This window comes from Dinoponera quadriceps, unplaced genomic scaffold (assembly GCF_001313825.1).
Source record: "Dinoponera quadriceps isolate SergipeBrazil2010 unplaced genomic scaffold, ASM131382v1 scaffold1565, whole genome shotgun sequence".
Taxonomy (NCBI): Eukaryota; Metazoa; Arthropoda; class Insecta; order Hymenoptera; family Formicidae; genus Dinoponera; species Dinoponera quadriceps.
This window is the reverse complement of record NW_014556124.1, coordinates 1833411-1856956: the sequence shown is the minus strand read 5'-3', so window position 1 is coordinate 1856956 and position 23546 is coordinate 1833411. Positions and strand designations below refer to the sequence as shown.

General features: G+C 40.0%; 7 protein-coding genes across 15 annotated transcripts in view; 4 read left to right on the top strand and 3 right to left on the bottom strand.

The window, feature by feature from the left end:
- Positions 1–2916, top strand: part of LOC106746811 (protein unzipped) — a 23767-nt gene extending 20851 nt beyond the window's left edge. For both annotated transcript variants that reach the window (XM_014623848.1, XM_014623847.1), the window contains exon 5: positions 1932–2916. In XM_014623848.1, the coding sequence (XP_014479334.1) occupies positions 1932–2481 (550 nt within the window). In that variant the 3' untranslated portion in view covers positions 2482–2916. The remainder of the gene's footprint in view (positions 1–1931) is intronic.
- LOC106746810 (protein FAM73B) overlaps positions 1–6261 on the bottom strand; it is a 35868-nt gene extending 29607 nt beyond the window's left edge. For all 4 annotated transcript variants that reach the window (XR_001374614.1, XR_001374615.1, XR_001374616.1 and 1 more), the window contains exons 1-3: positions 6080–6261; positions 5755–5896; positions 5485–5628 (exon numbers count right to left, since the gene is read on the bottom strand). Coding sequence is in view for 1 of the 4 variants with exons in the window: in XM_014623846.1 (XP_014479332.1) it covers positions 5485–5628; positions 5755–5896; positions 6080–6178 (385 nt within the window). In the remaining 3 variants the exon portion in view is untranslated. The remainder of the gene's footprint in view (positions 1–5484; positions 5629–5754; positions 5897–6079) is intronic.
- Positions 6262–7241: 980 nt separating this feature from the next.
- On the bottom strand, positions 7242–11112 carry LOC106746687 (SWI/SNF-related matrix-associated actin-dependent regulator of chromatin subfamily A-like protein 1). Its single transcript, XM_014623502.1, has 13 exons — positions 10855–11112; positions 10682–10716; positions 10279–10602; positions 10071–10186; positions 9892–10007; positions 9667–9801; positions 9411–9588; positions 9183–9346; positions 8676–8840; positions 8423–8581; positions 8249–8356; positions 7999–8173; positions 7242–7897 (listed from the first exon to the last, which is right to left on the bottom strand). The coding sequence occupies exons 2-13, from the start codon at positions 10683–10685 to the stop codon at positions 7523–7525; spliced, it is 2019 nt and encodes a 672-aa protein (XP_014478988.1). The 5' UTR covers positions 10686–10716; positions 10855–11112; the 3' UTR covers positions 7242–7522.
- A 129-nt stretch (positions 11113–11241) lies between these two features.
- LOC106746802 (serine/threonine-protein phosphatase 2A activator-like) lies at positions 11242–13750 on the top strand. Its single transcript, XM_014623835.1, has 9 exons — positions 11242–11489; positions 11673–11738; positions 11987–12072; positions 12200–12403; positions 12480–12697; positions 12793–12917; positions 13056–13156; positions 13278–13385; positions 13508–13750. Exons 2-9 carry the CDS (start codon positions 11696–11698, stop codon positions 13634–13636), a joined length of 1014 nt encoding a protein of 337 aa, XP_014479321.1. The 5' UTR covers positions 11242–11489; positions 11673–11695; the 3' UTR covers positions 13637–13750.
- A 105-nt stretch (positions 13751–13855) lies between these two features.
- LOC106746801 (GDP-fucose protein O-fucosyltransferase 1) lies at positions 13856–18730 on the top strand. Of its 4 annotated transcripts, none has more exons than XM_014623830.1 (7): positions 14187–14649; positions 14756–14871; positions 14963–15086; positions 15152–15519; positions 15617–15853; positions 15930–16159; positions 18661–18730. In XM_014623830.1, exons 1-6 carry the CDS (start codon positions 14541–14543, stop codon positions 16125–16127), a joined length of 1152 nt encoding a protein of 383 aa, XP_014479316.1. In that variant the 5' UTR covers positions 14187–14540; the 3' UTR covers positions 16128–16159; positions 18661–18730. The 4 variants fall into 4 exon arrangements, with proteins under 4 accessions (XP_014479320.1, XP_014479316.1, XP_014479319.1 ...); XM_014623833.1 differs by lacking the exon at positions 18661–18730 and adding an exon at positions 18385–18449; XM_014623834.1 differs by lacking the exon at positions 18661–18730 and having other exon boundaries at positions 13856–14279; positions 15930–16202.
- On the bottom strand, positions 16288–20507 carry LOC106746799 (carnitine O-acetyltransferase-like). Of its 2 annotated transcripts, XM_014623827.1 has the most exons (14): positions 20319–20506; positions 20149–20186; positions 19832–19907; positions 19623–19753; positions 19418–19553; positions 19177–19349; positions 18949–19102; positions 18713–18881; positions 18443–18630; positions 18071–18171; positions 17836–17955; positions 17352–17676; positions 17103–17240; positions 16288–16903 (listed from the first exon to the last, which is right to left on the bottom strand). In XM_014623827.1, exons 3-14 carry the CDS (start codon positions 19901–19903, stop codon positions 16706–16708), a joined length of 1905 nt encoding a protein of 634 aa, XP_014479313.1. In that variant the 5' UTR covers positions 19904–19907; positions 20149–20186; positions 20319–20506; the 3' UTR covers positions 16288–16705. The 2 variants fall into 2 exon arrangements, with proteins under 2 accessions (XP_014479313.1, XP_014479312.1); XM_014623826.1 differs by lacking the exon at positions 20149–20186 and having other exon boundaries at positions 20319–20507.
- Positions 20508–20937: 430 nt separating this feature from the next.
- Positions 20938–23493, top strand: LOC106746800 (probable dynactin subunit 2). Its single transcript, XM_014623828.1, has 9 exons — positions 20938–21103; positions 21216–21299; positions 21387–21526; positions 21608–21725; positions 21819–21973; positions 22054–22294; positions 22361–22537; positions 22735–22837; positions 22927–23493. Exons 1-9 carry the CDS (start codon positions 21068–21070, stop codon positions 23103–23105), a joined length of 1233 nt encoding a protein of 410 aa, XP_014479314.1. The 5' UTR covers positions 20938–21067; the 3' UTR covers positions 23106–23493.
- Positions 23494–23546: the final 53 nt, after the last annotated feature.

Genomic DNA, 23546 nt, shown 5'->3' with positions numbered 1-23546 from the left:
TTCTCTTTTCCCCCCCCCCCCCCTCCCTCTTTACGGCTTTACGAGAGATTAGAGGTTCCATTTCCGCGAAAAACGTGAGAAGAACCTGCAGAAATTACTGTCACCGCCTGGTTGGAGCGAAGCGAATTCGCACACGTGACAACACTCGATCTCGGACGTTCGAGAGGTCTGATTACAAGGAGGTAACAAAGTACTCGCACATATATAAAGCCGGCTCCACACGATGCGGCAAATGTGAGCGAACGTAGGCGATCATATCGATCACGTATGTCGGGCGAATGTAAAACGTGATCTACAGTGCAAAACAGCAGGAATATGTTTATAAGAAATACGTAGGTAAAAAAGTAAGAAATTACCCAATCATAATAGATTGTTCTCCTTACATTCGAATATGATTGGTCAACTTCGTATTCTTACTTCTTACGAATATACTCCCGCTGCCGATCGTAGGACTACGCTTTAACGTACGTGAGAACGTAACAAATGTAACATAACGTAACATACGTGATCACGACGTAATTTCCGACATTCGCCTACGTTTCATTAACATCGTGTGGGGCCGGCTTAATATCGAGGCACCGTGCAAATCAACACTTTCGCCGGGCGATTAGCGGATCAAAGGAGTAATCGCGTGGATTTATCGCGTCGCAAGAGAGAAAGAGAGAGCCGGACATTCAGTCGGTCATAACTCGAGGCACATCATACGGTTTTACGACGACGCGGTAATCTCAGTAGCATCTGTGTAATTAGATATAATTAGAGCGTGTGCGGGTCTCTATTCCGCAACGTAACCGCCTCCCTCCCTCCCTCCCTCCCTCTCCCTCTCCTCCCCCTTCCCTGTCGGCGGTCGTCGTTTCCTGTACTTCCATCATTGAAGCACGCTCCGTGCGGATGAGCCTGGAGTGCACTTCGCACGGCGACGACTTCTCGCCACCCCACGTTCCACGAGAAAGAGGTGCCCCGGAACACACTCTCCGCGCGGTGGTGACGCTTAAGTGACACTTCAACGCAACGCAATTACTACGCCGCGCGCCATCAAATCCCGCGCGCTCCAGTTGCAACGCTGCGCGACATTGATACCACGACGAGTGTGCCACACGATAATCTATCTCTACATCCTGTCCGCAGTTTATCAATCGACGCTCCCCCCTCCCTCCTCCCCTCCCCGGTGAAATTAACGTAAAAAGTCCTCTACCTGTTCGCCGTCGGGGAGGGGAGGGGAGCGGACGCGCGTAAACAGAACGAGGCGAAGGATGTTGATTGAAATCAAAAACAGGCGAGTAAGAGCCGAGCACACACGGTTGTTTCGTGCTGGTATTTTTAATGATACTTGTTCGGGAGAATAGACTCTCAACGTACGTTGAAAATCGGACGGAATGTCGGCGAATGTCATCATCACACTGTCGAACATATTTGACCTCCCCAAGTAAATATCGTTAAAAAAAGAAATCTATTCGCACAGAACGGCCGTGCTTGGTTCTTACTTGTTTAATCTAACTTCTAACCATTTGATACGATGATAGCCTGTTACAACATAGAACGTTAATTGAATTTCCTCCGACGGAAGCACGGCGGTGTTCGCGTGTATCGTTGTTTCGTTGTCGCGTTGTCATCGAGAAAGAGAGAGAGAGAGAGAGAGTCACGCGTAGGAGATCCGAATCTCGGGCGAGACGGATTCGAGAACGGGCCGACTTCCGAGCTGTGGCGAACTTGAATCCGTATTCTCGGAGATCGCGTGCCACGCAGAAGCAAAACGCGAAGCCCGTAACAAGCTCTCTCTTTCTCTCGTGATTTCTCCTTTCCGCAAAGCGTGTTGTTTAATCGACGGTCTGAAAGTTAAGCCTTTTCGAGTTGCGAGTTTCCGCGAGTTTATCAAGGGAGAGCGCTTAGCCCCGATGTATTAATTGCGTATTTATCGTTGTTATCGCCAGTGTGGTGGTCTACCTGGAGCCTGGCACGGGCGTGAACGTGACGCTGAGGGCGAACTACACGGACATGGAGGTGCCGTACACCGCCGACCTGATCTCGCATTACGAGGACGGCGCGACTACGTGCCGCCTGATCAGCGGCACGCGTCGGGAGGAGTCCATGTTCGACATCGTGCCGGAATTCGGACCTGTCTACTTCCTCAGCAATTACAGCCTGGTGCCGACTACCGTGCCGCCGCCCGCCACGGAACCGACCACCATCATCAGCAGCACGACGACGACCGTGATGACGACGAGGCAGCCGCAGGAGACGGGCAAGACGACGCACCGACACCGGCAGATGAACGACGACGCGAACAACGACGAGAACCTGATCATACCGCATAAGAAGACGGACATATCGACGGGCATGCAGAACGACGACGGCGGCCCGCTCTCGCTCAAGGACAAGGTTGAGGTGGTGTACGGGGGCGCGTGCGGCGCGCTCAAGTCGAGCCTGCTATTACTGACGCTCGCCCCGATGCTCCTGCTCGTCCTCCACAGGATCACGTGAAGGCCCGACGCGCACAGACCCGTCTCTCTAACGCTAATTCCTCTAATTCCCGCAATAGTAAAGTTAATGTAATCCAATAGTAGAGATATATCGACACACACACGAGAGGAAGAGAGAGGAAGAGAGAGAAAGAGAGAGAGAGAGTATCGAAGACGAGAGATTAAGAGAGAAAAGAGAAAAGCAGAAAAGCCAAAAAAAGAAATTACTACTTTACGCGAGAGAAGAAAATTGCTGTAATTTCGTACGTAGCAAAATATTTGTCGTACGGCGCGAAAGAAGAAACCTCCTTGTTTAAAAAAAAAAGATACACCGCTACTGAACGTCGACGCATCGTGATGCCGACGTTATATGCTTGCCTTTAAAGAGAAAAACTCGATATTTAATATATATTATATATATATATAAATTATATATATATACATATACACATACACGCATACCCATACATGTACACATACACACGTCCCTTTTAGGATAGAACAGAGAGAAAGAGAAAGAGAGCGAGAAGGAGAAGTATCTTCGTGATTAAGGAAAGAGCTAGTCTCACGACGACACGAATCAAGTACAAGAGAGATCGCAGTGACCGATGTGGGTGAGAGGTTGATTACGCGGAGCGTTAACGTTACACACGTTATCGTCGCACAGAGCGTAAGTGTTAAACTCTGACATTCCGTCTTTTCTAATCCCGCTGTGAATCGACTTTCCAGCTAAAAATATGTCTTATGCCTTCGTAAAGTGTAATTCTAGATCATCTAGGAGATTAATCGCTTCGAGAAATAACGGCACATTCTTTTTCGAGGGTTGTGTCTGGGGTACGAGAAAGAGAGAGAGAGAGAGAGAGAACGCTATTAATTAACGCGAATAAGTGTTTCGGATAAGCAGTAGCGTATACGTCGAGCCAGGAGGAGAGATGAGTAGAAGTTTATAAGCGCGACGGAGAAAGAAGAACAAAAGGAAAAAAAAAGGACGGGAAGAAGAAGAGATGCGAGTTAATTCAGCTACAATATATATTTTTGAGATTGCCGAATATAATTTTAGAAGATTGTAAAATTTATATAAAGCGAGGTAGCAAGTAAGGAAACCACATAGAAGTAGGAAGGTGGATGGGTACACGTTCTCTCTCGCGGTACTAATTTAAGTTCCGCGGCTGCATCAGCGAAACGCTACGAACTCTACTTGGTTGACCCGCAACGACCGGTTGCGATAAAACGGTTTCAACTGTATGTACGTTTACGAACGTTCGATGAATTACGTGTAATTAACACGCATAAGATATTATTTTCAAGATATTTATGGTAACACTGTGTGTGTGTGTGTGCACGCGTTAATTCTTTCCTGGCTTTAAGTAGAAGCAGTTCGATATATATATATATATATATATATATAATATATATATATATATAAAACAATTCGTGATGTACCCATCTATTGCCAGTTTAAAGTGATAGGATCGTGCAGATTTCCTAAACTACTGTTGACGTGAGGATTGCGAAAGAACGAGAAGAACCACCATTGGTACGCATAACGTACATATATATAAATATATCTCGATAATTCCTCAATAAGGGTAGAATATTTTGGTACGCGTACGGAAGTACGATTGTATTGTGTATTGAAATTCTTTTAAGTTCGATATATTCGAAGGAAGACTTCTTTTTGGTTCGCTCAAAGGCGACTGAAAGCGGCGAGAACGCGGGATTTTTCATATGTGGTTGCGTTGTCAGCGTTTTTTGAAGTATTCGTATGTATATAATATTGTATTTCTATTAATCTTCGATATAGTTGTAATTATGTAGTAAGCTTATTTAACGGTTTATAGTTTTTCCTTTATCGAATAGCGGCGTTTCGAGTATAAATTCTTTATACTTTGTCATTAACCAATGAAACGAGAACCGTAGGATTAGCGCGAGACACTCATATTTCGGACTAAAAAAGAAGAAGGGAAAGAAGGACGCGGACTGTGTCTTCTAACGTACACACGCACGTACGTTTTATCGACGTAAGCCTAATCACGCTTGTTGTGATATCCAATAAAACCTTGCGTAAGCACGAGATAGAAGAGAAGAGGGGAAGGTTCTGTCGTGTGTGCGATACGTTAATTACGAGAGAAAGCAATAATAACGTTGCGAGAGACGTTGAGAGAGACTTGCGTATATGAGAAGAAAAGCGATAAGAAAAAGAAAGCGTCTGCTAAACAAATGCAAATAAAATTTCTGTTATCAAATTGTGCGGACAGTATTTCCTCCTTGCGAATAAACTGGCAAAACGGGAACGGCATACGAGTTAGTGTAAGTTTGAGGGAAGGAAAGGAAGAGTGAGAAAGAGTAAAGCAGAACGCCCAGAAGCCGAAATCACAAAACGTATTCTATGGTCGCTTCTTGATAATTCTATATGCCGATAGTAGGAAGACAGAATAAATGTCCTACAGAGAAAAACCTAGCTATTTGACTTCGGCAGAGCCAAGAACTGTTCTAAAAAAAAAAGTATCTCTATATCTAACACAAATGTATTATTTGTGAATATGCTGCGCTGTATTGTACATTATCATGTAAATATAACTGTGTACATATAAAAAAAAAAAAAGGCAGATTTCCCATTTGGCTTCAGCTTCCTTCAACCAATCGACCGAATTATTTGTGACTTGAATTATATACTAGAGAGAGAGAGAGCCTATATCTTCTTAATTACAGAAACATGGCCGGAAACCATAATTTCCCGCGAGAAAAATGCATCGTACAACATCAAAAGATAGTAAGTATCCCTTACATTAAAATCTTGAGAGGCTTTCTAAAGTTTGTCTATTTTCTTATCAGTCTCGCACAAATATCTTTCTCTTGTCTCCTAAATCTTAGTAGAAGAGAGAGTAATAAAAAAATACGTAAAAATCCAAGTATCTTCTGAGTAACAAGATGATGGTATTATAGTGTCAATTTCAATCATTTCTTTTTTCTATGTATAAAACGCATTATAAATTAGATTGATATTAAGATGTCAAGAACTTACCGAGTACACCGTATTGTTGCGGAGTGAGTCTAACATCGTCGTCCGGAACGCCAGGTACAGATGAAATGAGCGACGCGCGATCACTAATGTGACTCTTAGTGCTAGCTTCGCTTCTCCTCGCCCAGGATACTTGTGACAACACATCTAAATATTTGATACAAAAATATCTACATTGTTTTGCTGTAACTTAATTTGTCCATAACATAAATATTGATTGTATTACTATTAAGTAATACTGATTAATTTAAGTAACAAATATAACGATATTACCAAAGTTAGAAGCCTTGGTCGCTAATCTTTGTTTGTAGTCCCTGTAAGGCCTTCTGGATGGAGGTGGTCTTCGTCGTCTCTTCAAAAACTGCGCCAGTCCTCCTAATAATATTGATCCACCGGCAAAGCAGATAATAATAATCTAGGGAAGGAAATAAATGTACTTGAAAAAATTACTGAATAAGGAGACTCGAATAATAATGACAAAACACACGTGCCGTTATTACACCGTTACATAATTTATGTTTATATTATATTATGTAATGAACGAGCGAAACTAGCGAATGTATTTATTTTAACCTCGAATAAGCGGTGGTTTGCTCACTTTTTGCATACGAGACACGTGTATCGACGGTAACATCATTGTGCACTGTTGATGGAATGTTCCGAAAACCTGCCACAAATTGTCTCCGAACATTGTCATTTAATTCACTGTAAACAACGTCAATCAAATCGCTTACGCGTACCGCTAACCAAATTTTCACGTGTACTGCTTGAGACCGAGTAAAGCAGAATGAAGAGTGTGATGTAACGTAATGGAACAAGTTAGCCTGTAAATAGGTTAATCACAGACGAACGACTTCGTGAGATTTCTTTGAGCTACTAAATATCCCTCCCTCTAAACGGAAACTGTAAAATCATTAATGTACAACGAATTGATATAAAACGTTCATTAAGAAATGAATAAAAAAATGTTAAAACTCAAAGTTCCTTCTTTCAGGTGCATCTGTCATATTTTCGATAAAAGGTAACATTTAAAGTAATAATTCAAGCGAAAGGTGAGATTGAAGATTGAACAACCTCCGTTTCACATTTAACTCGATATATCTTAGCAATAAACAACAGTAGCATAATAAATCTGATATTTTTGAAAAGTAGAGATTTCAATCTTTAAAATACTATGCGGACCATTTTATTATCATATTATTTTTGGCGAAGTTATAGCCCGTTGAATTTTTGCGAATATTTCGTATAATACAAAATGATGTAGTTGAATAATTTTTTTCTACTACTTGAGAATTGAAAGAGGCTGATTTAACTATCGTTGAATTGTACAGTAGACATAATAAAAAAGTCTACTAAACGTGAAAAACATAAATGTTCGCTCATTGAGGATGCGTCGTACGAGCTTATCGAACGTGCTGATTGGCTATCGGTTAGAGAATTTCTAGAGTCCTAAACATTTTCTTTAGATGTAATACTATCCTCAATGAGCGAACATCGATGTTTTTCAAACTGTTTATTAGAAGAACAATCGATCGTGGTTGATCAATTTACTTACTGTTTACGTCTTAAGCGTAGTCTACAATAGGAATATGTTCACAAGAAGTAAGAATAAGAAATCGACCAATCATATTCGAATGCAAATGGAATAATCGACTATGATTGGTTAATTTCTTACTCTTACTTCTCAATTCTAATGCAGCAATTGTAGCTGAAAGAATGAATCTGAGGAGAAAATCGCTCAACCAAAAAAAAATAACAAATATTAGCAAAATAATTTATTATTTCTCGCATTTTCTCTATCATAATTACAAATATATATTTAGCCTCCCCTATTAAATCCTGAACTTTCATAACAAGATGGAATTTGACGAGGTGATAAAAATAAACTTATAATTCTTCTAGGTAAAAGAGACATATCAAATATTAAATGGCATTTCCGATATATACTTTCACTACTGAAAATCCATAGTTCATATACTGTAGATTTTCAGTACTGGCGGTCAGAGTATCAAAACGAACTTCTTCGACAACTGCAATACAATTACATATCATCCCAATCGCAGGGATCGAAGAGTGCCCCATCAACTTCAATCAATTCTTCTTTAAATTCATCCAAGTTGAAGGAAGTGGATGCCAAGTCTTCCATGGGTGAACAATTCTCTTCTTCCTTAGAAGAAGAAGGCGAGATGCTCACAAAAGAACTCAAGTCTTGCTGTCCAATTTGTTTCTGCACCGAAATATCAATATCCTTTATCGTTAAATCTTGCTCGAGGCCGACTGCATTTAGAACGTTCAACTTCTTCTTAAGTAACGGCCATATGTGGTCATCGGCGGTATTGTTTGCCACTAAATACTGAATTATGACGTCCTTATTCTGTCCGATTCTGTGGACTCTGTCTTCCGCTTGGCACATAATCTGAAATAATTTCACGGAGATGAAATGTTAGAAATAAAAAAAAAAAGGACCTGGACGTACAGTAATACTAATGATATTAAGATATAAGGAATATTGATTACACCAGGATTCCAGAATAATTCAGTGAAAACTACGTGATGAGCGGCCGTTAACGTAATACCCGCGTTTGCGGCGGTGAGCGACAGAACAGCTGTCAAGTAATCGTCGTGCTTTTGAAACTTGTCGACTTGATATTTCCTCTGCTCCGAAGTGGTTTTACCATCGATCCTTATGTACCTGAAAATTGTCATATATGTTGCCACATATGATGTGGTACATAGTAACGTAAGTTTAATGTAAAAATTAATTTACCGTATCTTCATGGATTCAGCAACGTTGCAGATAGCGTCCAGAACACTCTGATGATGAGCGTACAAAAGGCACTTTATCTTCCGTTCAAATAAATTCTTTACATGTGCGCTACAATGTAAAAGCGCTCGACTTACATTGATGTAACTCTGAAGAAATACATACAAGTCTACGTACCATACCGCCCTGAGTCTTGCAATACTGGACTCGGTGTAATATTGCAACAGGACATTGTGCCTCTCCAGGCCCGTGGTATTTTTTCGCATCTGTTCAAACTTGTCTCGCATCTCCCTAGTACCGGCTTTAATTAAGTCTGGATTTAAGATAACCATTTGTCTGAAACGAACAATACCTAACATGTAGATTAAAACTCTGTGTACGATCGGAAAATTATTCACATCCATGAAAGAGCTATTATAGCTCTCAAGACCTTATTTTAGAGGGCAACTGATGTAATATATCGACTTTCAGCCGTCGGATCATGCAAGTTATTCTCAGCAGCAATTGCAATTCTTGCATATTCGAGAAGCCCGTGAAATCCCAACCGAAATTATTCTTCTGTCCTGCACAGTACCTCAAACCATATTCTTCGTACCTGCAACATAATACTTTTGAAAATTCTGCACGTACATATACGGGGTATTCCTTAAGTACCCAGCCACACTCGAGGGGGCGATTCTTTGGTTCATTTCAAATAAAAAAGATCATATAAGCATGCGTCCCAAATGGTTTAGTTTCCGAAAAACAAGGTGTTGAAGTTTTCAGGAAAATGTAAATGTCGCACATTCAGAACACATGTTCGTATGAATTTCTTTTACTTAAGATAAACCAAAGAATCGCCTCTTTGAGTATGGCTAGATACTTGAGAAGAATACCCTGTATAATTTACATATCAATCAGGCATACGAAGTGACTATCTAATTATCTGTTTACTCACTTCATAAAGCGTGGCATGATGAGACTGATCTGTGAATACAGTTCGATCGGCCTCGACAAAGCTGGCGTTCCAGTGAGCAGCACGACATGACGTGCCTGGGCGCATATCCGTTGAGCTGCTTGGAATCTTGCAGTTTTACTGTTCTTCAGCACATGAGATTCATCCTAAGATTTACAAGGTGATGAGGAACGATATTCACCGTTGATTTGTAAAACAACACTCACTCACCAGAATAATAAATCCATAAATATGTTTCTCGAAAACATCAACAGCTCGATGTAATAAGTCGTACGATATGATAGTGACTTTTTCGTCTCCGATATAATCCTTTGTATTTGCAAAATGATGAACGTAGTGCGTAGGTATGGACGGTAAGAATTGGTAAATTGCCTCAGACCACTGGAACCTAAATAGTACTTTTATTTTATCTTATATAACATCGTTGTAGGGGTGCTTTCTATCACTTGTATTACACAACACTTACCTGACAGATGAAGGAACTACAATTAGAAGCGGCCAATTTGTCCTGAAGTAACATGCTATGCCTAACGCTTGTATAGTTTTCCCCAATCCCATATCATCTGCGATTAAGCAACGACCTCCTTTGGATATGCCGTAGCTAAAGCCAATTTATAATATATTACTATCAGAAGTTGCTATAATATATTACTAAAGAAGAAATATGTAACAAAATCAAGTAAAAAATCACCATATGCCATCTCGCTGAAACGGCATCAAAGTATCCATCAGTGTTTCATCAATTTTCGACAAATCTGGCTCTGGTGTTTGGCTGTCTTTTTCTGACTTTAAGTTTTTTTTGAATATCTAAAACAGTAATATTTCAGACAATGCTTATATCTGTGCTATTTGTGTTGATGCATAAATTACCTGGAAGACAATTTGAGGAATTCTTGTTACAGATATTTTAGACTCATGCCCAACTAATTTCTGCATCAGGTGGTCGTAATCATTTATGTGAAAATTCCATATCTTAGAATTTGGATCTGTAAAATGAAAGGAATACATGTAAATACCGAAGGTATATAATTATCATATAAAGATTATATATCTTCTAGTCTAATTGATTCACAATTACCATATAATTTGCTTGCAACTGTTTTAAATGTTTCAATAATTGCAGGTACATATAACGATGTTTCCAATGCGAATCTGTCGTCGCTAATCATGTAACACTTCCCAGTTACAGATTTCGATGATGTAAAGAAATTCCTTGGCTCTATAGGATTGAAACGGTTGTTCGATTTGTGATGTCTCACAACATTTGTATTATAATTGGGACTTATCTTTTTATGAACAGGACTATTAGGTACATTATTTTGTGCCTTCAGTTGGGATTGGTTTCTTCTTTGCAATGCTAATAAGCGCTTTTTCTCAATTTCTTCCAGAGAACACATTTTGCCTAAAAATTATTTGTCAAATATTATTTCGCAATATTATTCTACCAAAAATAAAATATTGCCTTTGGAAGAAGATCGTACTCATTCTGTCCGATTATGTTCTCCACCAAGCGTTTCTTGTGTGATAAGTACAAAAAATTAATATTTTGTCTTTCCTTGTATCGCATGTGAACAACACTTAATTATATAAATTATTGCAACACCGTTATTAATACCATCGCAACATTGTGTTACTTAAAAATAATGCAAATTACATTTAAGTGGATCTAATCGCCCACGACAGAAACATTTCAAAAAATCTTAACCAAAAAACAATCAGACGTGATCTGTTTTGTTTACATTAAATAAATTAACCGTCATATTGTGGTTACTCTTGCCAGTTCGGCTCTTTTTGAGTGAACTATATTAAATTCTCAATAATTATAGTGTGATTACAGTGTGATCAGACTAATTACAGTGTGATAAATAAGTTTGACATTCCATGGAAAGGAAAGGAAACGATAAACATTACAATCGAGTATAAAAGAAGTGCAGTTAAAAAGTACAGAGTTTTTAAACTTTTGTTTCCAATCCCCTATAGATGGCGCTGCGAAACTATAGCCAGAACATAGACGAAATAAATCGTAGATCAGCAAGCTGGTGAAATTTCTTACAGACATGAAGTGTCTCCTTCCCAGATATCTTTCTCCTATCGTCACTTGCAATACTGGAATGTTGATATCAGACAATTGACGGCTCCATCGCAAGGTCATGGACGATAGGTCGTCGATAAATTAACCTGTGTATATCTGTGTCTTCTTTCATTTATATTCTATACAAGACGGTCTGTACACAAGGAGAATTTTGCATTGGCCTCGTCCCGAGATACACCTTGTCGAAATATTGCGAAGTAAAAATTTTCTTTTTACTAAGTATTATCAATTCACGGCAAATTCGCGAAATTGGAGTTATGATAGTGAATAACATAAGGGCGAGCATATATAATTCAGCCTAATAGTACGCCTCAAACAAAATGCTCTCAGTGACGAAACTACAACTTGTTTTGTGCTAACAACATTTATTAATATTGCAGCTAAATCTTTAAGTATATTCATCATGTCAACACCACAATTTCCTGTGAAAGAAGTACAATTATTACGTATGTATTTTCCACTAAATATATATATATTTACTTTATACTTCTCTCTCTCTCTCTCTCTCTGTTTACATGTCAAGAAGTGATTTGGTTACAATTTTTACTGTTAGATATCAGATATAATTAAACAATAAGAATCTGACAATTCTGATTATATTCAATTAAAACAAAGGATGATAAGATGGACAAATAAGAATTAACTGCTGGCTTTTTATTGTGTTTAAGAAGTACAATGTAACTTATTATTCTAGCTGATCACCATGAATTTGTTGTGCCAAAGAAAGGTATCAAAGTACCAACAGACATAACAGTTTGGGAAAAGTCAGAAGCATACTTTGTAAGACAACTTTTGCAATGTTTATTATGTTTACGCCAGAACTTTTTTCAGTTATATATGAAGTATGTTTCATATATAATAATTTTGTACTAATGTTCCTGCAGATAATAAAATTTTATTTTTATAGGAATACTTAGGATTTATCTTAGCATTGAATGAAGCTGTCCAAGGTAAAGCTTTGGAGGCGGAATGTTCCGAGTCTCCACTGGTAAACGCTGTTATACAGATGTTAAACAAATTTGACGAGTGGGTAACAGAAATCCCACCTACTGAACAGCCACAAAGATTCGGTAATAAGTCATTTCGCACGTGGCATAAAAGACTGCAGCAGGTCTGACATTATTTTACTTAAGGATTCGTCCAAACTTGAGTATTTTCCCTTGATGATTGATGTTTCTTAATTTCAGGACGGAGCCGAAGAGCTGAAACAAGTGTTGCCGGAAAATTTGCATCGCGCAGTCCCAGAGGTAGTTCAATATTTGTACGAGAGTTTTGGCAATCCAACTCGCATAGACTATGGCACCGGTCATGAAATGGCTTTCCTCATGTTTCTCTGCTGCGTATTCAAGATAGGTGCGTTCAAGCAGGAGGACAAAGTTGCTGTTGTTATAAAAGTCTTTAACAGGTACTCTTTAGCATATTATTATTGTTAGATGGCTCGAGGTTTTCCTTTGAATTAATGAACCGTCCAAATCGTTTATCTTGCATTGTGTGTTTAAGATATCTTGAATTGGCACGTAGACTTCAGTTGACGTACCGCATGGAACCAGCAGGTAGTCACGGTGTTTGGAGTTTGGACGACTACCAATTTGTACCTTTCATATGGGGAAGCGCTCAGCTCATTGGTATCGATTTTTGCACATATTATTTCTATTTACTTTTTACTGATATTAGAATAATCGAAGAATAGTAAATGTGATGTGTGCTTCGTTTAGAATATCTGCAACAGATATTCTTATTTCATGTTCGACCTAATGTTTCAGGACATCCTCGGATAGAACCACGTCACTTCACAGATCAAGGAATCGTACAGTCTTACAGCAAGAAATACATGTTCCTCGGCTGCATCGAATTTATTTCAAAGGTATGAGAACTCACACGGAACTCGACAAGTTTACCTTGCGTATTTATTGATGCGAGAGATTTGACGTTTTATCTTCTCTAAAATTGAGTGTTCTACATTTCGATACTAATTGCACGGTTAGGTGAAAACAGGGCCATTTGCCGAACATTCAAATCAGTTGTGGAACGTTAGCGCGGTATCCTCATGGTCGAAAGTGAACAGTGGCCTCATCAAAATGTACAAAGCAGAGGTAACTAGAAATTTATTTTTCCAAGGATATATACAGCACGGATTATCTCGTGTTTCGTGAGAGAAAGATACGGATAGAGAAAAACTCTCATTATTACTTGTTATTACGTTATCGTTTTCCAGGTGTTATCGAAATTTCCCGTTATCCAACACGTCTTCTTCGGTTCCTTGCTGCCGTTAACGCCAATGAATCCCCCTCCGAATTACAGAGAAGCTCGTCTCAACGAACCACTGTTAGGCAAGCCAGAATAACGAGATTGAATACCGAAGAGATAAATAGTAATTACGTTTGTTACTGTGGGTCGCACGCGCGCGCGCGCGTTACCACGCTTCCCAGTATTTATAATAAAACACTGTACATTCTTATTATCTCTTCCCATAGTGGTTCTCCGGGCTTTTAATCATTTCTTCTTATGTCGAACAAATGCATATATATATTAATATATATTTAATATGCACATGCAGAAATAAATATCTCTGTACGTCGTAAGGTAAATGGAAGTACTGTTCCGCCGAAAACCGCGTTTTTCTTTTTGGTAATCAATAAAACAAGTTGCAAAAAGATATCTATACTTTTCAGGGTGGGGCGTTTTAATGAGGTTTTTATGTAACAATTTCAGTTTTATTTCCTGCCGTATTTATTTTTTCTTTACACGTCTCACATTGTCATTTACGTTAGTCGTGAGATCGGAATAAACGTTGACGAAAATGAAGAAATAAATTCATAGGCACGTTGACAACGTGGTCAGGAAAAGCACGTGGAAATAGAAATTCGGCTATACACGCGGCCATATGTTCTCTTTCCGACTATACTGTGGTAATTGGGAACGCGTATCACGCCAAATTCGCTCTTGTTCTGATTGGCTTCTTTTCTGCTTTTTGTTTTTCTGTCAAGGTGCGAATTCTCTCTGACATGAACTGTAGACTTTCAGCGCTGGCAGTAAATTTTCGAATACAGCCCTGATTGGATCGATAGTAACCTAACCTGTACCAACGTTTAGCGTAGGAGGCCGGACAGTAAGCGGCCCATAATTGAGTGCGGTGAACCTAACCTATACGTATTATGTTTAACCTCGCAAGTCAAACCGCATAAACAAAATCCTATATATTGTAGAAATCTGTGGAAATAATAAAAGACTTAGTACAATTAATCACGATGCCTAGGATACTGATTTTTACGTTATTTTTTATAAATTTTTACGTCGCATTTTGCCGAGATATCGATATCGACAATAACGGATATATTATTTACTGTCCCTGCATGGGTAAAATTTCAATTCTTAACGGCATTAGCTCTCACGATTGTTATTTAATATAAATGTTAATAAGCTTTGTACGCACACACACACATACACACAACCGTCATTTCAGGACGTTTCGGCAATCAAGCGGATCACTTTTTAGGAGCTTTAGGTTTCGCTAAGTCTTTGAATCGCACCTTGGTATTACCACCATGGGTCGAATATCGCACAGGAGAGACGAGATCAGTGAGTACAAATTAAGTCTTATTTCTGTGGAAATTATATATATATATAATTTCCTTGTATCTAACGCACGTTAAATCGATCTTATTTTTAGAGACAAGTACCTTTCGACACCTATTTTAACGTGTCACAAGTACAAAGTTGTCACAAGGCGTTACTGATGGAAAACTTCATGAGGGATGTCGCACCAAGCATATGGCCTCCTGAGGAAAGAGTATGTAAGTTCTAAATACAGATCCCTCGAGAATCAAAGCCATTTTTTCATCCTTACTGTTCCTTTCAGCTTTCTGTTACTCCCCTCGCGGCAAGGAAGGGGATTCCTGCAAGGCTAAGGATGGAAATCCATTCGGGCCATTTTGGGACACGTACAACATAGATTTCGTCAAGTCCGAATTTTACGGTCCACTTCACTATGAAATGTATCACACTGACATGAAGATACAATGGCGCAAACGATATCCAGCGGTAACTTGGCCGGTGATGGCGTTTACAGGTGCTCCCGCGAGCTTCCCGGTGCAATACGAGAACAAGAAGCTTCACGCGTGTCTCAATTGGAACGCCAACATGCTGGACAAGGCCAAAAACTTTATAAAGAAAACACTGCCGAAAGGCGCGTTCGTGGGCATACATCTGCGGAATGGATTTGATTGGGTAACGTGTTCTCAAATAGATTTCATTCCGGGATCGTTTCTTACGCAAAGAAGAAGATATTGATTTTCCACTCTCCATCCTCATCCTTTCTTTTCAGGTACGCGCCTGCGAATTTATTTCGACCACGCCGAATCTTTTCGCCGCCCCTCAGTGTCTGGGATATCGTAATGAGCGTGGCAAGGCAACCCCGTCCATGTGTCTGCCGTCGTTCGACTTGATAGTGCGCCATTTGAAACGCGTCATTCGCAACAGCAACGACGTGAAATCGGTGTTCGTGGCGTCCGACGGGAACCACACGCTCAACGAACTCGGGAGAGCCTTGGCACGCATGAAGGTAAGCGTCGTTTGTCACGTCGATGCCGCGACCGATCATCGACCGTGTCTCAAACGTTCTCTCGTCCTTCTCACAGATACCGGTATTTCGGCAAGAACCGCCGGCCTCGCCTCACCTGGACTTGGCCGTTCTCGGGCGGGCGAACTACTTCATAGGAAATTGCATCTCCTCCTTCTCCGCTTTTGTGGCTAGAGAAAGAGAAGTCAAGGGATTCCCGACTTACTTCTGGGGCTTCCCCAACGAGAGATCCTCCATATCTCACGAGGAATTGTAATGCCAATATTTCATTCAGTTCGTGTGTCGAACGTAAGTGACTGAAGATTTTTAATACAACGTGATAAGCTTCTAATTCAACATGTATATTTAATTATAAGTTAATAATATTTTTAACNTATATATATATATATATATATTATATATATATATATATATTAAGTGTCGAGAAAAGTTCGTGCGGTTTCCTCGGAAAGTTACATTTATGTCGTATTGGTATACACGATGTGCAGCTTTCGATTCCGTTTCAATCCGCGCGAACTTCTTCCGGCACCCAATATAATAACGCATACATAATTATTTAAAATTATATTCCATATGCTAGACAAGCTGAGCAATTCGTCAGAGTGGTATCTCGCGAAATACTTTCAATCTTGAACGTTTGATCTTCGTTGTAAAAAATGTATAAAACTAACGTTCACTCGGCTCGAATCTCTCTCTTTCTCTCTCTCTCTCTCTCTCTCTCTCTCTCTTGTTATATTATAAAGGTAACAATATACAAAAATAACGTATGAAACTCTACTGAAGGAAGACTTCTAAACTCGGCAAGGAACGACTCCGAACGATATCCGTTGATGATTACTCGCTCGCTATGTCTCGCATGTCGCACAATGTCTGCTGTAAAACGCGAGCGAATTCTTTCGTATTGGTCCCCTCGCAGGATCTGAACGAAGAACAGGCGAACAGTATGTTCTTCTGTCGCGGATTGTAGCAGCAACCGTAACCGTCGGGGACAACTGGTCCGTAGCACATAAACGATGCCGATTTATACGGTACCTGCGACCGGCAAGAATATTAATCAGCGACCGTGTCTCTCTCTTGATGAGAACGATATTTTACAATACAATGAGAATTCAAGGCGTAAGATTTAAGAAACTGACCAATCAGAACTGGTTTTTCTTCTATGATTCGACGTGTGATCGGTCAATTTCTTAGGGCTTAGAGCTTAAAGCATGTATTGTAGCCCGGGACTCACCTGGCTCGACGTTAAAGTGAAATACGTGCTTCTGGTGTAACCGACGTCCTTGTATAACTCCGGAAGCTCCATACCTTCGCTCTGCGCTATCATCTTCAAGCCGAACAAGTGCCGGTCGACACCCTGACCGGACGCAGCCTGCACACACAGTGAAAAGAAAATCGTTGGCGGTTCCTTTGGGGTTTCCTTTAACGTCGGTTTATCGTAACGCGCATTTGAGCTCAGGAGGGAGTTTAACGTCCGTCTCACCTGTCCGGCATAATCCTTGTGAGCATTTATGGCTCGGAGCAGCATCGCCTTTTTTTGCTCCTTGCTAACTGCGTTGCGGCGAAGCATCATTTCCGCGAATTCGACGGACTCGACGGAGGTGGACCTGATGCACTCGGTCCTGCTATTAATGAATCTTCGCAAGGCCGCGCTCTCGTAATGAGCCGGCGGCTTTTTATGCAAATTATAGAAGGTCACTTGCATTGCGATCTGAATGAAACTGTCGGGGCTGAATTTGACCGCCTTTATCGCGTCCGCGCCGAACTTATCGAAGGTGAAGCACTCCATGTCTAAGTCGTCGGAGAGCCTGCAAGATTATACGTATATCACGCTCTTTTTTTTACGTGCACTCTATAAGCGCGAGATATTCCTAGAATACTACGTCTAATATTCCAAGAATACGCCCGGAGAATATTACTTAATATTGATTAATATTACACGCAAGGAAGGGTAAGAACGAACTCACTTATCCACCGTGACCGTGGCTTTCTCGATTGCGCACTCTATAGCGGCGTTAATTTCGAATTTCAAAAGTTCCGCTCTCGGGAAGTCGGAACATTCGCTCGTCACATCTCCTCCCACTGTTCTGAAAACAGACCGGAGGTACGACGAGCATTACGAAATATCTTACACATGTTAGATACATATTACACATCTATATCATACGTATCAGCGATACATATGTAACGATTGTTACTAACATGTACTTCAACACGTAATCGTGGAGAACGGCAACTGGAATACCCTCACACGGACTGTGTTCGTATTCCATACCGATGTAGCCATCCGCTGATACTATGTACTGGAAGATATTTTTACTGTAAACCGTTTCGCCGTAAAAGTAAAAAAAAAATAAACGTAAATATTAAGTATCTTATTAAGTGATCTCCTCTTGTCCGTAATCTTGTCTTAAGACGCATGCGGCAAGCAAATTGATCAAGCACGTTTATTAGGGAAATAATAATAATAATAAGACTGTGACTGATCAATTTACTCACTGTTTACTGTCTTACAGCAAGGTTGTCAATAAGAGGTCCATCATTCGATCGAGAAGCAATTTAATGGCAATTCACCTGCACGGTCTTGTCGTGCCACCTGTTAGCCGCATTCATGCGACTGTTGAAGCCCGTCATGGTCTGAACCGCTCTGACGGAAGCGTTATTCTTCCCCTTAAACGCTTCTTTAGGCATATCCTTGTCCAGACACAGTATAAACAGAGACGTTTCTATATCCTTTATTATATTCTTATTATTACCCAATTCTGGAACATACGCAAGCAATGTTTCAACAGGATGATCAGAAAGAAGGACGGGAAGAAGAGGAAAAAGAAAGAAGAAACAAACCCAAGAGCATCCTGCTGTCTATTGCCCAAGTATCTCTGTCGTTGCCGGTCAAAATCCCCACAGGCTTTCCTTCCGTACGTGAACGATTCACGATGTCCTTCATAGTGGCCATAAGTCTACCCTCGCTCACAATTTTATCGTCTTTATCGATAACGCGGAGCTTAAAGAACTACAACGTACGCGGACAGAATATAAGTAGCCGTCTCATATCATTCAACTAAGATCACTGTACTTACGTTATTATTACTTATGATTATTATATGCTCGGCTTCATCCGTATGCAGTAGCTTGTCGATCCCTTTGTCGGGCCGTCTGTGTGTGCCAAGTATCATACCGTAAGGCTGCATATCAAGTGGCTCATTGCGAACCATTTCCTGCTTCATCTTTCCACTGCGATGTCGCATGCAAATTGCATTGTACGTAAATCTGAATAAAGAGGATACGAGAGACTTTTACAGGCTTACCTCTTGACAATCTGATTGTAATCGAACACTCCGGCGATAAGACGTGCTGCGAATGCATACACATCCTCGCGTTTCTTGAAGGTGATCGGCGGCCCGACTGTTCCGGGACTGGAATGTACGATCACCGGTGCACGGTATCCCAGATACGCGACTTGCAACCACCATTCTCGCATCTAGAAGCAAACCGGTTACCAAAATCTAACCTTTGATCTGAAGGAATGGATTTAGATGGAACAATCACCCAATTATCGGTGTTCTGATATTTCTGTAGCAACTTAGCGTGCAATCCTGGCCCTACACCAGAGTCACTTATGAATTCACGTACAATTTTTTCTGTATTTTTGTACTCCGTACCAGTCAGTAGTGGCTTTAAGGACCTGTGAGATCAATGAGTTACATAACGATGATATAATAGTTGAGAACAAGATTGCATATGAAGGAAATACTTCAAGTAACGCTCTGCGGTTTGCTTGAGATCCGGCACAGGTTGCTTGGGCAATGGTTGCTTATTTAGGCTCAATGTTGTTATCGATGACCCATGCAAAATTGGCGGCACCTTAAGCATCCCATTGTAGACCTGTTGATTCGATTTACTTTTGTGAGAAGATATCCTGTTCTTCTCTTATAAAATATATACACACATATATATACTTACTGTATATTTTGGTATATTAGAAACTACTCTGTACATAACCGGTTTTTCTAAATAACTCGAGGCTAATCCCATTGTTCTGCCAAGGAATAAAAATTTAAAGATGTATAGTTACAGGTAACAAATACTATGACTTAAATAGGTTGTCACTAAACCAATATTTGAGCACAGTTTATTAGGTATGAAACACACATCTCACTGGCAACGAATAAAGGATTAAAAATATCTCCACAGTTATATATGCACATCACGCACACGCATATATACACACCACGCCTCTCGAATGCACTTGAATAGTGTGCACGAGCGGGATAAATTACCTGCGATGATGAGTGGACTCCACAATCAATGTAGATCACTATAAATTGTTGTATCATGAATAAGGCCAGATACCAAATCGATCTGATCGTAGTGACACGGATATCTTATGTATGTGACATATCATCCCGAACAATTAAGATTAACAAGCATCAATTTGTGATATACATACGCATCCATATGGCCGAGAAATTCAGTTACTTTACACCGGCAGTTTCTCGAGCAAAAGGGCTGATATTTTGTCCTGAACGAGTATCTCAAAACTCAATTACAAAAAACGTCAATCGTCACTGTCATCCGCTGTTTTCAATCGCCGTCAATAAAAGCCACTCTCTATTGACGGACTTTGGACCGAGTCTTATAGCGTCCAATGAACTTTGACGCAGACTAAACCGGTTTTTCAACTTTTTCCATATTAGACCGGCGGAGATATTATACATAGTTGCGCTTTCTGCGCTTCATACTTTTGCAAGATTTTTTAAATCTTGTCACATATTTGTTATATTCATTAAATTGTAACATTTGCTCACATGCTCTATAAAGCGATTAAAAATAGTTGAACGACTGAACATACGAATATTTTCAACATACAATAATCGTAATCCTTGCGGGTTCATCGACAACGCAACGATAAATTATCCTCGTCTGAATTTTCTCGCGACATAAGTTACTTAAAAGTTTGAGTTTTTCAACACTCGCGCGCACTTTCTCCACTTGATATTTATTTTTCCGATTTTGCCGAAAGATGGCGTCTGTTTCCGCTGTTCTCGGAGGTGGCTCTTCTGCATTTCCATTGTTCCCAGACTGAGGCCATACATGTCAGCCATCGGTGTCAGTGGTATCTGTCAAAGGCGATATTTTATAACAATTTTGGTAACTTCCTGCAGGATCCCCGAGCGGAATTTACGAGAATCCTGAAAAATGGCGGACCCAAAGTACTCCGAGTTAGCCGGGAACGTAAGTTCTTTACGCGTTAATTTGTCGTATTTTTATACGTCACATTATGTCACTTGTACGAGTAAAATACGTACGATTTTGTACTTCATTCTGTTCGAAATAAACATTGCAGACGTATGATCAGCAAGAAGACGCCAAACTGGTCTACGAGACGAGTGACCTACCGGAATCGGAGCAAATGCCGATGTACTGTGAGGTAAAATGTAGATCTTTCACTACATTGTGTGTATATGTGTATATATGTGAGATACTTATTACACTAATATATAATTGATCTACTTAGGATGAACCCGACAGCTCTTGCGTGGAACAGTTACATATCAGTGCTAAAGAAGCGTTCAACAAGTTTAAAGGCAAACAAATCATCGGAAAACATGTTGATTTTTCGGATCGTTTATCGTACAAGCCTAGAACGGGATACAAGTAATTCGAATTTAATTACGAAGTTAATTTAACGAAATCTGTCAGTTTGCACAAGAATCTGTACTATCTGAATATTTCCAGATTTGGAGATTGGGACTGGGAACTGGTCAGTCAGGGTGAAAAGGAATCGCCTCTGCAGAAGTACCAACGATTGCAATGCGAAATCAAGGAATTGTACGAAGAAGTGAACGAGTTAAAGGTGCATGGATGTTCCTAACAAATAGTCGTGTAATAATCATTTTGTAGTTTCAAAACTGACGTTAGTAAATGTATGCGCTGTTAATGTATCCAGGAAAAATCTAAAGACGAGCAAGAAATCAAGTCCGCTAGCGAGATCATCTCTCAGACGCAGCAGATAGAAAAGCAGTTAGTTTCCTTGAAACTAGAAGAATGTTTAGGACCTGACGTTGTGGCGAGTTTATCAGATCCACAAGGCACTACACTTAAGTATGACATCTAAGAATTGTGACGTCTTAAATTTCTTGTCTTAAGTATGCATACATAGGTGTTATATTAATGTTTCCCAGGCAGCTGATATCACAGATAGAGTTGTTTAAGCAAACCAGCGTGCCTACGGCTAAGCCATCATCGGAGGACGTGAAAACGGACGAGTCGGGTGAACGCGGTATTCTGAAATATCAGATGATGTATCTTCCTGAGAAGGCAAGGATGCAGGAAGTCGCTAGGGTTGCACAACTCGAGCAGAGACTCTGCTGCCTAGAAAATCTCATAGGTACGAGTAACGACAAACTCTCGAAATTTTCCCAGGTACGTAGCAACTTTTTGTGCACGCATATTTCAAGCGAGATCCTTCGTAAGTTCTTTCCTTTTTAGTATCTGAAGGCCCAAGGCATAATGGACTCCGTACAGCAGCTGGAAGCAAAGGCTGCGTTGTTGGACGTTAGTCAATTGGATACCATTGAAACTAGATTAGGTACGTTGATTTACCGGATGGATAGCATCGCGCAAAAAAAAGCGGCAGCGGCACAAGATTCAGAACAAGAACAGAAGGTACGCAGGTGTAGTGATCGCCGTGACTATCCTTGTTCAGTGATGTCAGAAGCGAGAAAGCGCATGCCAACATTTTCTGCCTCATACTTTCAAAAAAGACATTAAACGAGGACAGTCGTAACGACTACTCCGGAGCTTCAATCATGAAAATCAGTGTCGCAATATCGTTCTGCGTAACGAGCTTATTTTTCCCGTAGATTTCGGAGATGTATGAAATAATGAAGAAGACGGATGCTATATCGCAAATCTTACCGCAAACTGTGAACAGGTTGCTGGCACTCAGCGAGATTCATCAACAAGGTAAAATGATGTTTGCATTTGAAACGCTTACAATTGTAGAACAATTCTATAGAGAAAATATAAGAGTATGTGTACCGTGTATTTTGCAGCTGCAACTTTCAGCAAAGCTTTGATGAGACTGGAAGAACTGCAAGCGGAAATCACGTCGGGATTGGACAGTAATAAGTCTCTGTTGAAGGGAGTGCAGGAGAGCTTTGCCTCGAATATGGAAATCATAAAGAGCAACATAGCACTGCTGGACGAGCGGGTCAAAAAACTTAAGAAGTGATTAAACGGATATTAAATCTAGTTACGAATGTATTGCTAGGTCGATTCGATTTTCTCCGATCGCTTTTATTCCGGAGCATTCACACACTCCTGCGAAGTTAAGTTATTGTTTATTATTTAACATAATTTGTAAATTTCGTTTGAATCATACGCAATTGCTTTACTCATTGTTAACTTTTAAGTACTTCGAGTAACACGATTATTCCATTTTTCGCAGTGGTGTAGTATGTAAAATAATACGAGCCTATCTAAAAAAGTTGTTTTGGTATAACGCACGAATGAGAAGTATATCTTCATATATATGGCATACTAAACTAAAATAAACTGGAATTCCAGTAGAAAACATTGCAAGTTTTATTGAACGCTGCACATGAACGATGGACGAAATTCAATTCTGGCTTATATTAACTAAACAATAATTTTCATAAAAAATAAAATACAA

Coding starts and splice junctions, on each gene's coding strand:
- LOC106746687 (XM_014623502.1), bottom strand. Junction 8,582..8,675: donor CAGTTGCCCTCTAAAATAAG/GTCTTGAGAGCT, acceptor TGTTCGTTTCAG/ACAAATGGTTATCTTAAATC. Junction 8,174..8,248: donor GCTGAATCCATGAAGATACG/GTAAATTAATTT, acceptor GACAATTTTCAG/GTACATAAGGATCGATGGTA.
- LOC106746799 (XM_014623826.1), bottom strand. Junction 19,754..19,831: donor CTAATATACCAAAATATACA/GTAAGTATATAT, acceptor TCGAATCAACAG/GTCTACAATGGGATGCTTAA. Junction 19,350..19,417: donor ATCAGAACACCGATAATTGG/GTGATTGTTCCA, acceptor GTTTGCTTCTAG/ATGCGAGAATGGTGGTTGCA.
- LOC106746800 (XM_014623828.1), top strand. CDS start 21,068: ATGGCGGACCCAAAGTACTCCGAGTTAGCCGGGAAC. Junction 22,538..22,734: donor ATTCAGAACAAGAACAGAAG/GTACGCAGGTGT, acceptor TTTTTCCCGTAG/ATTTCGGAGATGTATGAAAT. Junction 22,838..22,926: donor CAGCGAGATTCATCAACAAG/GTAAAATGATGT, acceptor TGTATTTTGCAG/CTGCAACTTTCAGCAAAGCT.
- LOC106746801 (XM_014623830.1), top strand. CDS start 14,541: ATGCCTAGGATACTGATTTTTACGTTATTTTTTATAAATTTTTACGTC. Junction 14,872..14,962: donor GCACAGGAGAGACGAGATCA/GTGAGTACAAAT, acceptor TCTTATTTTTAG/AGACAAGTACCTTTCGACAC. Junction 15,520..15,616: donor TGCGGAATGGATTTGATTGG/GTAACGTGTTCT, acceptor CTTTCTTTTCAG/GTACGCGCCTGCGAATTTAT.
- LOC106746802 (XM_014623835.1), top strand. CDS start 11,696: ATGTCAACACCACAATTTCCTGTGAAAGAAGTACAATTATTAC. Junction 12,698..12,792: donor GTTATAAAAGTCTTTAACAG/GTACTCTTTAGC, acceptor TGTGTGTTTAAG/ATATCTTGAATTGGCACGTA. Junction 13,157..13,277: donor GCATCGAATTTATTTCAAAG/GTATGAGAACTC, acceptor TTGCACGGTTAG/GTGAAAACAGGGCCATTTGC.